Source organism: Oncorhynchus keta, chromosome 4, assembly GCF_023373465.1.
Source record: "Oncorhynchus keta strain PuntledgeMale-10-30-2019 chromosome 4, Oket_V2, whole genome shotgun sequence".
Classification (NCBI taxonomy): domain Eukaryota; kingdom Metazoa; phylum Chordata; class Actinopteri; order Salmoniformes; family Salmonidae; genus Oncorhynchus; species Oncorhynchus keta.
This window is the reverse complement of record NC_068424.1, coordinates 47,962,213-47,975,103: the sequence shown is the minus strand read 5'-3', so window position 1 is coordinate 47,975,103 and position 12,891 is coordinate 47,962,213. Positions and strand designations below refer to the sequence as shown.

The 12,891-nt window shown below is 43.1% G+C and overlaps 1 protein-coding gene across 1 annotated transcript in view; it reads right to left on the bottom strand.

Annotated features, from left to right (window-relative positions):
- Positions 1-9,215, bottom strand: part of LOC118376400 (Kv channel-interacting protein 1-like) — a 44,776-nt gene extending 35,561 nt beyond the window's left edge. Inside the window, exon 1 of the mRNA XM_052508018.1 lies at positions 8,970-9,215. Within this exon, the coding sequence (XP_052363978.1) occupies positions 8,970-9,057 (88 nt within the window). The 5' untranslated portion in view covers positions 9,058-9,215. The remainder of the gene's footprint in view (positions 1-8,969) is intronic.
- Between the last annotated feature and the right edge of the window lie 3,676 nt (positions 9,216-12,891).

Below are 12,891 nucleotides of genomic sequence, written 5' to 3'. Positions count from 1 at the left end.
TAATGATATTTTTGGGTTATGCAAGAGTCACCCCCCCTGTCGTTCCTTCCCATTCCCTCTGCCCCCTGTCTCTCCCGCTCAGTGAAAGTGATATGACAGCACTTTAGATCCACACACTCTTTCTCTCTCTCTCCATCTCCCTGGAATGCACAGGAGGTTTGCAAGGAATACAAAATAGTGTTTGTCTGACCAGACATGTCAGGCAGGGCAGCAACATTCAGGCGGCCATGCAGCACCAGCTACTCTACCACACGACAACAGGGCCACAACACTGAGCTTGTAACATACTGAAGTGGAAAGATAAAGCAGTGCTAGCCAGCTGGTGTTGGTTTTGTTGATCTCTTTGTTGCTTCCTGAAATAGACAGAATAGACAGCCAGACACATGAAAACGATCTTCTTCCTCTGCTATTCGGTGAATACTCTTAGAGAAAAGGGTTCCAAAAGTGTTCTTCGGCTGTCCGCATATGAGAACCCTTTTTGGTTCCAGGTAAAAACCCTCTGTGGATAGGGTTCTACATGGAACCACAAAGTTTTTTTTTTTTACCAGAAACCAAAAAGGGTTCTTCAAATGGTTCTCCTACGAGCACAGCCAAAGAACCCTTTTAAGTTTTAGATGGCACATCATTTTTCTAAGTGTGTATATGAAAATGTTGAAAGCGTTGTATCCGTGTTTGTATTCGTACTTGGGGAGAAATAAAGTACTATTAAATTCAGTACGAAAGCGGTTTAGCACAGTGAAACGCTAAGCCACTCTAGGCACATTAAGTGGAGAGCCATTAGGTTAGTGTGGTGGGGCCTTACATATTCAGTGTTTCCACACCGTGGAATCATTCCAAAACGTCCGTTCCTCTCCCTCATCGTAAAATGTGTCGAGGTCTCTAGGATGATACAAACAAGAACAGCAAAGGTAGACAAAGGACCAGAGCGTTAAAGGACATTGTGGGAGAGCGAGAGCAAGAGGAGGGAGAAACGTGGAAGGTCAGAGAAGAAAGACTATGTAGGCACCGTGGGTCGAGGTGAACGAGAGAATGAGCAGCACTTCCTACTCTACGGCTGACAAAACCGACTCAATCAGAGGTATTTCAGGCCAGTGTTCTAATGTGGATTCGTGTGTAAAATTGAAATAAAGAATTGTAGGATATCTTGAAATGCCTTGTTGAGGAGAAAATCTGCATTTGGTTCGCAGAAAACGTCAGGAACAGTAGATCTTGCTGCAGATTATGTCCTGGCATGTCACAATATAAGAGAGACAATATCTCCCACCATGTCATACACATGAGCCCTGGTAGATTGAATATCTCCGTCGTTGCTATTGTTTACTTTTGTGTATGATTTGACATCTATAACTGTTTCTGTTGATATATATGTTATTATTGCTCCAAGCCAAAAATTTAAGCATTTATTAAAATGATGAGATAGAGAGGGGGGGGCTGGGAGAGGAGGAAGGAGGTGAAGATAGAAACAGGAAGGTAATGATAAGTGACATTTTTGGGATATGCAAGAGTCCCCCCTGTCGTTCCTTCCCATTCCCTCTGCCCCCTGTCTCTCTGGCTCTGTGAAAGTGATATGACAGCACTTTAGATCCACTCTCACATAGAGGAGAAGCACACACACTTTTTCTCTCACTTCTCTCTCCATCTCCATGGAATGCACAGGAGGGTGGCAATGAATACAAAACAGTGTGCCTGATCAGACGTGTCAGGCAGGGCAGCAACATTCAGGCGGCAATGCAGCACCAGCCACAACACTGAGCTTGTAACATACTGAAGTGGAAAGATAAAGCAGTGCTAGCCAGCTGGTGTTGGTTTTGTTGATCTCTTTGTTGCTTCCTAAAATAGACCGTGTAAACAACCCAACACATAAAAACTATCTTCTTTCCTCTATGGAATACTGTGTCTCGGGTACTGATGAACAGAGTAAAAGACAGTTCTCCACGCTCCTGTTGAGTTTGGAGGTACTGTCACATAGTTCCACTGAATGTCACAGCCTAGTCCTGGAATCAAAATAGACAGAGAGCCACCTTGCAGACAGACTGGGATTAAATATTGACTTTTCCATATGCCATATGAATATTTTACACACACCATTACCCTACCTCAGGGGTCCACCTGCCATGCACCTTGTTTGAGTGTGTGTGTATGGGGGGAGGGAGGGAGGGAGGGGGGTATTTTATCACCTTATTCCTTCACATATGGGACATGTTAGCAAAGCCATTCAACTGCGCAGCTCCCAACCATTACTTTGCTCCGCTCATTTTTCCCTCGATCCTGACTAGTCTCCCAGTCCCTGTCGCTCAAAAAATATCCCCACAGCATGATGCTGCCACCACCATGCTTCACCGTAGGAATGGTGCCAGGTTTCCTCCAGACGTGACGCTTGGCAGGCCAAAGAGTTTAATCTTGGTTTCATCAGACCAGAGAATCTTGTTTCTCATAGTCTGAGAGTCCTTTGGGTGCCTTTTGGCAAACTCCAAGCAGGATGTTATGTGCCTTTTACTGAGGAATAGCTTCCGTCTGGCCACTCTACCATAAAGTCCTGCTTGGTGGAGTGCTTCAGAGATGGTTGTCCTTCAGGAAGGTTCTCCCATCTCCACAGAGGACCTCTGGAGCTCTGTGAGAGTGATTATCGGGTTCTTGGTCACCTCCTTGACCAAGGCCCTTCTCCCCCGATTGCTCAGCTTGGTCGAACGGCTAGCTCTAGGAAGAGTCTTGGTGGTTCCAAACTTCTTCCATTTAAGAATGATGGGGGCCACTGTGTTCTTGGGGACCTTCAATGCTGCAGACATGTTTTGGCACCCTTCGCCAGATCTGTGCCTCGACACAATCCTGTCTCAGAGCTCTACGGACAATTCCTTCGACCTCATGCTTGGTTTTCGTCCTGACATGCACTGTCAACTGTAGAACCTTATGTAGACAGGTATGTGCCTTTCCAAATCATGTCCAATCAATTGAATTTACCACAGGTGGGACTCCAATGAATTTGTGGAAACATCTCAAGGATGATCAATGGAAACAGGATGCACTGGAGATCAATTTCGAGTTTCATAGCAAATTGTCTGAATACTTAAAGTATTTCTGTTTTTTGTTTTTATTATATTTGCAAAAAATTCTAAAAAGCTGTTATCGCTTTGTCATTATGGGGTATCAAATTCCTGAGGATTTTTTTTTTTATTCAGTAAATTTCATTGAAGAAGGCTGTACAGTAAAAAAAATGTGTAAAACGTCAAGGGTTCTGAATACTTTCCGAAGGCACTGTAACCTCAGCTGGCCTACGATATTCTTCCCACTTGCATAGACGTGACACATGTCCAAATCTGCAAGGGCTTGTGCACCAAGCTCTTACAGGGTATCTCATTAAGCCTAGCTTTACATGAGAAGGGAGAGACTTCATCTGGATCTCCCAGGTAACACTGATCTAAATCCTCACTCCGACTAAAAACACAACTAGACTTCTTTTGTTTCCATTCTTTTTAGCGGCTGTAGTCCACTCATTCTCACTCTCTGTGCTCTCATCTTCAGCCGACTCGCCATCAGTTTCAAACAGAACATTAGTTTCTTGCCATCTTCCCACCCTCTAACTAGCGTCATGTTGCCATTAAATGCTGCTCTAAATGGTGAACCTAAATGTCCAGAAGGTGTCATCATAACCAAAACAAAATGGGGTTTCTATAAACATCAACATGTTTATTTTCTAAACACAATTCAGCACATTTTCTTTTCCAACAAAATGTCTCCAACAATACGGTCAGTTTTACGAGGGTATGTTTGGCAGCATGAGTGAATGACGCTTTGTTGCAAAATAGGAAGCCGATTCTAGATTTAATTTTGGATTGGAGATGTTTGATGTGAGTCTGGAAGGAGAGTTTACAGTCTAACCAGACACCTAGGTATCTGTAGATGTCCACATATTTTAAGTCAGAATCGTCCAGAGTAGTGATGTTGGACGGGCAGGCAGGTGCTGGTAGCGATCGGTTGAAGAGCATGTATTTAGTTTTACTTGCAATTAAGAGCAGTTGTAGGCCACGGAAGGAGAGTTGTATGGCATTGAAGCTAGTCTGGAGGTTAGATAACACAGTGTCCAAAGAAGGGCCAGAAGTATAGAGAATGGTATTGTCTGCGTAGATGTGGATCAGAGAATCACCAGCAGCAAGAGCGACATCATTGATGTATACAGAGAAGAGAGTCGGCCCGAGAATTGAACCCTGTGGTACCCCCGTAGAGACTGCCAGAGGTCCGGACAAAGGCCCTCCAATTTGACACACTGAACTCTGTCTGAGAAGTAGTTGGTGGACCAGGCGAGGCAGTCATTTGAGAAACCAAGGCTGTTGAGTCTTCAAATAAGAATGTGATGATTGACAGAGTCGAAAGCCTTGGCCAGGTCTATGAATACAGCTGCACAGTATTGTCTCTTATTGATGGAGGTTAAGATATCGTTTGTCGGGGTCCAGATTTTGCAGCTCTCTCAGAACATCAGCTATCTGGATTTGGTTGAAGGAGAAATGTGGGAGGCTTGCGCAAGTTGCTGTGGGGGGTGCAGGGCTGTTGACCAGGGTAGGGGTTGCAATGTAGAAAGCATGGCCAGCCGTAGAAAAATGCTTATTGAAATTCTCAATTATAGTGGATTTATTGGTGGTGACAGTGTTTCCTAGCCTCAGTGCAGTGGGCAGCTGGGAGGAGGTGCTTTTATTCTCCATGGACTTTACAGTGTCCCGGAACTTTTTGGAGTTTGCGCTGCAGGATGCAAATTTCTGTTTGAAAAAGCTAGTCTTTGCTTTCCAAACTGCCTGTGTATACTGATTCCTAACTTCCCTGAAAAGTTGCATGTCGTGGAGGGCTATTCGATGCTAATGCAGAACGCCACAGGATGTTTTTGTGCTGGTTAAGGGGAGTCAGGTCTGGAATGTAACATGGGCTATATCTGTTCCTGGTTCTACATTTTTTTGAATGTGGCATACTTATTTAAGATTGTGAGGAATGCACTTTTAAAGAATAACCAGGCATCCTCTACTGACGGAATGAGGTCAATGTCCTCCCAGGATACCCGGGCCAGGCCGATTAGAAAGGCCTGCTCTCTGAAGTGTTTTATGGAGCGTTTAACCTGTTGCGACGAGCAATCCCGTATCCGGGAGCGTAATTATAGCCTCAAGCTCATTACCATAACGCAACGTTAACTATTCATGAAAATCGCAAATGAAATGAAATAAATATATTGGCTCACAAGCTTAGCCTTTTGTTAACAACACTGTCATCTCAGATTTTCAAAAAATGCTTTTCAACCATAGCTACACAAGCATTTGTGTAAGAGTAGTGATAGCTAGCATAGCATTAAGCCTAGCATTCAGCATGCAACATTTTCACAAAAACAAGGAAAGCATTCAAATAAAATCATTTACCTTTGAAGAACTTCGGATGTTTTCAATGAGGAGACTCTCAGTTAGTTAGCAAATGTTCCGTTTTTCCAAAAAGATGACTGGAACGAATTGCAAAAATCGCTGAAGTTGGAGACTTTTATCTCCCTCACCAACTTCAAACATCTGCTATCTGAGCAGCTAACCGATCGCTGCAGCTGTACATAGTCTATCGGTAAATAGCCCTCCCATTTTTACCTACCTCATCCCCATACTGTTTTTATTTATTTACTTTTCTGCTCTTTTGCACACCAATATCTCTACCTGTACATTGACCATCTGATCATTTATCACTCTAGTGTTAATCTGAAAAATTTTAATTATTCGCCTACCTCCTCATGCCTTTTGCACACAATGTATATAGACTCCCTTTTTTTCTACTGTGTTATTGACTTGTTAATTGTTTACTCCATGTGTAACTCTGTGTTGTCTGTTCACACTGCTATGCTTTATCTTGGCCAGGTCGCAGTTGCAAATGAGAACTTGTTCTCAACTAGCCTACCTGGTTAAATAAAGGTGAAATAAAAAAATTTAAAAAAATTAAAAATTGTGTAGGAGAAATCGCTCTGAAGATAATATATAATAATAATAATAATATATGCCATTTAGCTGACGCTTTTATCCAAAGCGACTTACAGTCATGTGTGCATACATTCTACGTATGGGTGGTCCCGGGAATCGAACCCACTACCCTGGCGTTACAAGCGCCATGCTCTACCAACCGAGCCACAGAAGGACCATGTGGAGAAAAAGAAGTCCGATAAGCTCTGGGTTGAATCGTCCTGTGCAGACTGGCAGGAGTTGTCTGGGCTAAAGGTTAGCTGATGACCACTAGCAGTGACTAGCTGACTACTAGCTAAATAGCTGGCGAGCTACTTTTGGGGGTTCAGGTTCTAAAGGTAAAAAAAAATAATAAATAAAGTAACGAAAATAGCAGATCCATTCCACATTGGGTGAGGCGGGTTGCAGGAGATGTGAATGTTGAATTTGGGGTTAAGAAAAAAATAAAAAATATATGCGAAGAAAACATATATAAAAAGATAGATATATACACAGGACACGACGAAGACAAAGACGCCTGACTGCAATGCCATCTTGGATTTTAAATTGACGTACAGTAGGCTATTAGTGTGTGAATGAGTGCATTTATGTGATCTACATATCTTTTAATTGTTAACTTGTCTTTTGAGACAATGATTGTAAGCAATGATGAGCATGAAGTCTGCACCTCATCACAATAGTAAACCAATGAGAGAAGCAGGACCTCTAGTTGTCATGAAAGGAAGTGACATATAGCAGAGCTACACAGCTACCAGCAGAGGTCAGTGTTACTCTGTCAGTGACTGCTCAGTGAGCCAAAGCCCAGACAGACCTGGGGCCTTATTCATTAAGGCGATTATTTTTCAAACGTTTCTTAAACAGACGCAAACTGAACGAACAGGGAAGGACCTACATGAATTTGTCCAATATAAACTCTAGTTTTATTTGCAAATTGCAACGGTTTGCAACTGTCTGTACTAATGTTTATACAATGGACTTAGTGATTTGTCTTATGTTTGAACTGAAATTAGAAGCAATTGATAAGCAATGTGCACAAAAGAAAAATCGATATACCTACCAAAGACAAAATGTGTGGTGTTTTGTCTCACCCATTGCCTTTATGACCATTGTGTAATCCAATGTTCATAGATACAGATATAGCTCTTGTTCCCTGTGGAGCACTGAGATTGTGCAGAGACAGCCCAGTGAGATAGTATGTGTGTGTGTGTGTGTGACGTTATGCAGACCCTGGTCTCTTTCTTTTCCTATCACTGTGTGTGAGTGTGCGCGGTTGTCCATGCCGTGCTTGTGTGTGTATGTGTGTGCGTTTTCAGCTTTTAAGGAGCCATTTGTTACACAACATAACCTCTGCAGGGCCCCTAATGACATCATCTCAGTGTGACCTGGAGGCCAGTTTTACCCGCTCTCTCAGAGTAGAGAGCCAGCTTTACCACCAGTGTGTGCTATCGAGTTTGTTGCACCCTCCAAGCACAAAGTAAATTGCAGTATGCCTGTGTGCGCACAGCCGGGTCTCATAGACTAGACGTAACATAGCAAATGTAAATCCGGGACACGCAAACTAGTACGATATGTCACATTTGGTATATAGGGTGGTTGGGTAGGCGAACATCTAGCAACCCCGAGGTTTTTTGCTTGAACTGACATCATGGACAACATTAGCATTTTAGCAACTTTGTTACTACTTACAACATCTTAGTATGTTAGCTAACCCTTCCCCTAACACTAACCTTAACCCCTAACCTAGTTAACGTTAGCCACCTAGCAAATGTTAGCCACCTAGCTAACATTAGCCACAACAAATTGGCATTTGTAAAATATCATACCTCTGAGTCCAGGTTGGTGTGTGTGTGTGTGTGTGTGTGTAGGTATGCTTGTGCTGTATGTCCTCCAGGCTCATAATGTACTGTACAGTACTGTATTTGAGATTGAGCTCTTTCTTCTTCCTCTTGCCCTGCTTTCCTTCAACAATAGAGGAATGAGATAATGAATCACAATAACATGAACACGCACACAATAATACAATGAATCACAACAATAAACCCCTTCCTTTTCTTCCTATAGTGAGAGCATCACTGTGTTCCCCCGCCCCGCTCTTGCGTTGCCACGCCGACATGTTATTACACACATTCATCACACACACACACACACACACACACACACACACACACACACACACACACACACACACACACACACACACACACACACACACACACACACACACACACACACACACACACACACACACACACACACACACACACACACACACACACACACACATTGCTCTCTATCATGTTTATCACTCCTCCGTTAGCACTCACTCCCCCCACCTCTTGTTTATACAAGAATGAACATCAATCTGACAGAGATAGGGGGAGCGAGGGAGGGAGGGAGAGAAGGGTGAAAGAGAGAGTGATAGAGTAAGATAGTGGCACAAATGAAGAGAAATAGATAAAGAGAGTCGGGGAAAGGGAGATATATCGATAGCAGGGATGGGCAACTCCAGTCCTCGGGGGCCAGAGTGGTGTCAGACTTTTCCCCCCATCTCAGCTGATGAAACTAATTGCATTCTAAACTGAAGATCCTGATTATTGGAGTCGGGTGTGTTAGCTGGGCCTGGGGCAAAAGTGTGACACCGGTCAGGCCCCCAGTCAGGCCCTGCTCTATAGGATAGATGGAGCTATCCAAGAGAAGCCATACAAACTCTATATGGACTGACACACAAACACATGTACTCAGCTGTATACAAACTCCCACGCAATCTCATGCACTTACATACAGTACATACAACCCCACAACAGACACCCACAACCAGTTACAGCAACTTAAACCCTATAAACTCCCATACTGTACAAACAGTACATTCACGCGACCATGCTAAAACTTGTCCTTGGATGCATGCTTGCTTACACACACACACACACACACACACACACACACACACACACACACACACACACACACACACACACACACACACACAGGCCAGTGACATACCTTTTTTGAGAGTCCCTGTGATGAGTTTGTGCAGGGACAGGACAAACTTCACCAGTCCCTGTTTACAACGCTTGGCACAGCCTGCCATTCGGACTCAAAGTTGGGCCAAAGCAGGCCAAGAATAGCCAAAGGGTGCCAATGTGGTCTGCAGCAGGAGGTACAGTCTATGTTTGATGGCGAAGGAGTTTATAGATATTTATTCAAGAAGATACGCAGTTCAGAGGAGGACCTCGTCTGAATCTTTCTTCCTGGGCTGAAAAAAACAGTGATCTCACCCTCTGTTTCCTGATCTCTCCCTCCGTCCCTCCCTCCGTCACATACCCCTCCTCTTTCCCCCTGAATCTTTCCAATTCTCTGTCTCTGAGAGAAAGAGAGAGAGTGAATGAGAGAGGGGGAGAGAGTGAGAGAGTCAGAATCAAACAGACATGATTGGTAAGAGAAGTCTGATGTCCGAATCCAATTTATGAAAATCATACATCTGGTTATGTTCCCTTACAAATGACTCCAAACTTCAAAAAGAAAACCTGTATAGACAATCCAGTGTGCTCCGAGTGCCAGAAATGATCCTGCTTTAGTTTAGTCCTCTTTCTTGTCTCTTTCTTCCATACTCCACTTTCAGCACCACTACCGGTGGACAGCTTCTAACAATGCAGGGCAACACACACATACTGAGATCTAACACTTGCTCTATCTCTCTCTCTCTCGCTCTCCCTCCCCTCCCTCTTTCCCTACCCCTTGCACATACACACACAAACCCCCTGCACTGCGCTCACATATGCTTTATGCGTCTCTGTATAATTCTAGTACACGACCTCACTAACAGCCTCTCCATATAGTCTCATATAATGTATAGTACCGGTCAAAAGTTTGGACACACCTAATCATTCAAGGGTTTTACATGATCTTCTACAATGTAGAATAATAGTGAAGACATCTAAACTATTACAGTCCCTTGCAAAAGTATTCACTCCCAAAAGTATTCACACATTTTTCCTATTTTGTTGCATTACAACCTGTAATTTCATGTAATGGACATACACAAAATAGTCCAAATTGGTGAAGTGAAATTTAAAAAATTACAAAAAAATGTAAATTATTTAAATTTAAAAAATTCAAGAAAATGTCAAACTGAGAAGTGGTGGGTGCATATCTATTCACCCCCTTTGCTATGAAGCCCCTAAATAAGATCTGGTGCAACCAATTACCTCCAGAAGTAATTAGTTAAATAAAGTCCACCTGTGTGCAATCTCGGTGTCACATGATCTGTCACATGATCTCAGTATATACAGTGCCTTGCGAAAGTATTCGGCCCCCTTGAACTTTGCGACCTTTTGCCACATTTCAGGCTTCAAACATAAAGATAGAAAACGGTATTTTTTGTGAAGAATCAACAACAAGTGGGACACAATCATGAAGTGGAACGACATTTATTGGATATTTCAAACTTTTTAACAAATCAAAAACTGAAAAATTGGGCGTGCAAAATTATTCAGCCCCTTTACTTTCAGTGCAGCAAACTCTCTCCAGAAGTTCAGTGAGGATCTCTGAATGATCCAATGTTGACCTAAATGACTAATGATGATAAATACAATCCACCTGTGTGTAATCAAGTCTCCGTATAAATGCACCTGCACTGTGATAGTCTCAGAGGTCCGTTAAAAGCGCAGAGAGCATCATGAAGAACAAGGAACACACCAGGCAGGTCCGAGATACTGTTGTGAAGAAGTTTAAAGCCGGATTTTGATACAAAAAGATTTCCCAAGCTTTAACCATCCCAAGGAGCACTGTGCAAGCGATAATATTGAAATGGAAGGAGTATCAGACCACTGCAAATCTACCAAGACCTAGCCGTCCCTCTAAACTTTCAGCTCATACAAGGAGAAGACTGATCAGAGATGAAGCCAAGAGGCCCATGATCACTCTGGATGAACTGCAGAGATCTACAGCTGAGGTGGGAGACTCTGTCCATAGGACAACAATCAGTCGTATATTGCACAAATCTGGCCTTTATGGAAGAGTGGCAAGAAGAAAGCCATTTCTTAAAGATATCCATAAAAAGTGTTGTTTAAAGTTTGCCACAAGCCACCTGGGAGACACACCAAACCAAAATTGAACTTTTTGGCAACAATGCAAAATGTTATGTTTGGCGTAAAATCAACACAGCTCATCACCCTGAACACACCATCCCCACTGTCAAACATGGTGGTGGCAGCATCATGGTTTGGGCCTGCTTTTCTCCAGCAGGGACAGGGAAGATGGTTAAAATTGATGGGAAGATGGATGGAGCCAAATACAGGACCATTCTGGAAGAAAACCTGATGGAGTCTGCAAAAGACCTGAGACTGGGACGGAGATTTGTCTTCCAACAAGACAATCATCCAAAACATAAAGCAAAATCTACAATGCAATGGTTAAAAAATAAACATATCCAGGTGTTAGAATGGCCAAGTCAAAGTCCAGACCTGAATCCAATCGAGAATCTGTGGAAAGAAGTGAAAACTGCTGTTCACAAATGCTCTCCATCCAACCTCACTGAGCTCGAGCTGTTTTGCAAGGAGGAATGGGAAAACATTTCAGTCTCTCCATGTGCAAAACTGATAGAGACATACCCCAAGCGACTTACAGCTGTAATCGCAGCAAAAGGTGGCGCTACAAAGTATTAACTTAAGGGGGCTGAATAATTTTGCACGCCCAATTTTTCAGTTTTTGATTTGTTAAAAAAGTTTGAAATATCCAATAAATGTCGTTCCACTTCATGATTGTGTTCCACTTGTTGTTGATTCTTCACAAAGAAATACAGTTTTATATCTTTATGTTTGAAGCCTGAAATGTGGCAAAAGGTCGCAAAGTTCAAGGGGGCCGAATACTTTCGCAAGGCACTGTATATATATATACCTGTACAGAAAGGCCCCAGAGTCTGCAACACCACTAAGCAAGCGACACTATGAAGAACAAGGAGCTCTCCAAACAGGTTAGAGACAAAGTTGTGGAGAAGTACAGATCAGGGTTTGGTTCTAAAAAAAATATCAGAAACTTTGAAAATCCCATGGAGCACCATTAAATCCATTATTAAAAAATTGAGAATATAGTACCACAACAAACCTGCCAAGAGAAGGCCGCCCACCAAAACTCACAGACCAGGCAAGGAGGGCGTTAATCAGAGGCATCAAAGAGACCAAAGATAACCCTGAAGGAGTTGCAAAGCTCCACAGCGGAGATTGGAGTATCTGTCCATAGGACCACTTTAAGCCGTACACTCCACAGAGCTGGGCTTTACGGAAGAGTAACCAGTAAAAATCCATTGCTTAAAGAACAGAATAAGCAAACACGTTTGGTGTTCACCAAAAGGCATGTGGGAGACTCCCCAAACATATGGAAGAAAGTACTCTGGTCAGATGAGACTAAAATGTAGCTTTTTGGCCATCAAGGAAAACGCTATGTCTGATGCAAACCCAACACGTCTCATCTCTCCGAGAACACCATCCCCACACTGAAGATTGGTGGTGGCAGCATCATGCTGTGGGGATGTTTTTCATCTGCAGGGACTGTGATATTGATCCGAATTGAAGGAATGATGGATGGCGCTAAATACAGGGAAATTCTTGAGGGAAAACTGTTTGTCTGCCAGAGATTAGAGTCTGGGATGGAGATTCACCTTCCAGCAGGACAATGACCCTAAGTATACTGCTAAAGCAACACCCGAGTGGTTTAAGGGGAAACATTTAAATGTCTTGGAATGGCCTAGTCAAAGCCCAGACCTCAATCCAATTGAGAATTTGTGATGTGACTTAAAGATTGCTCTACACTAGCGGAACACATCCAACTTGAAGGAGCTGGAGCAGTTTTGCCTTGAGACATACCCTAAGAGACCGGCAGCTGTAATTGCTGCAAAAGGTGTCTCTACAAAGTATTGACTTTGGGG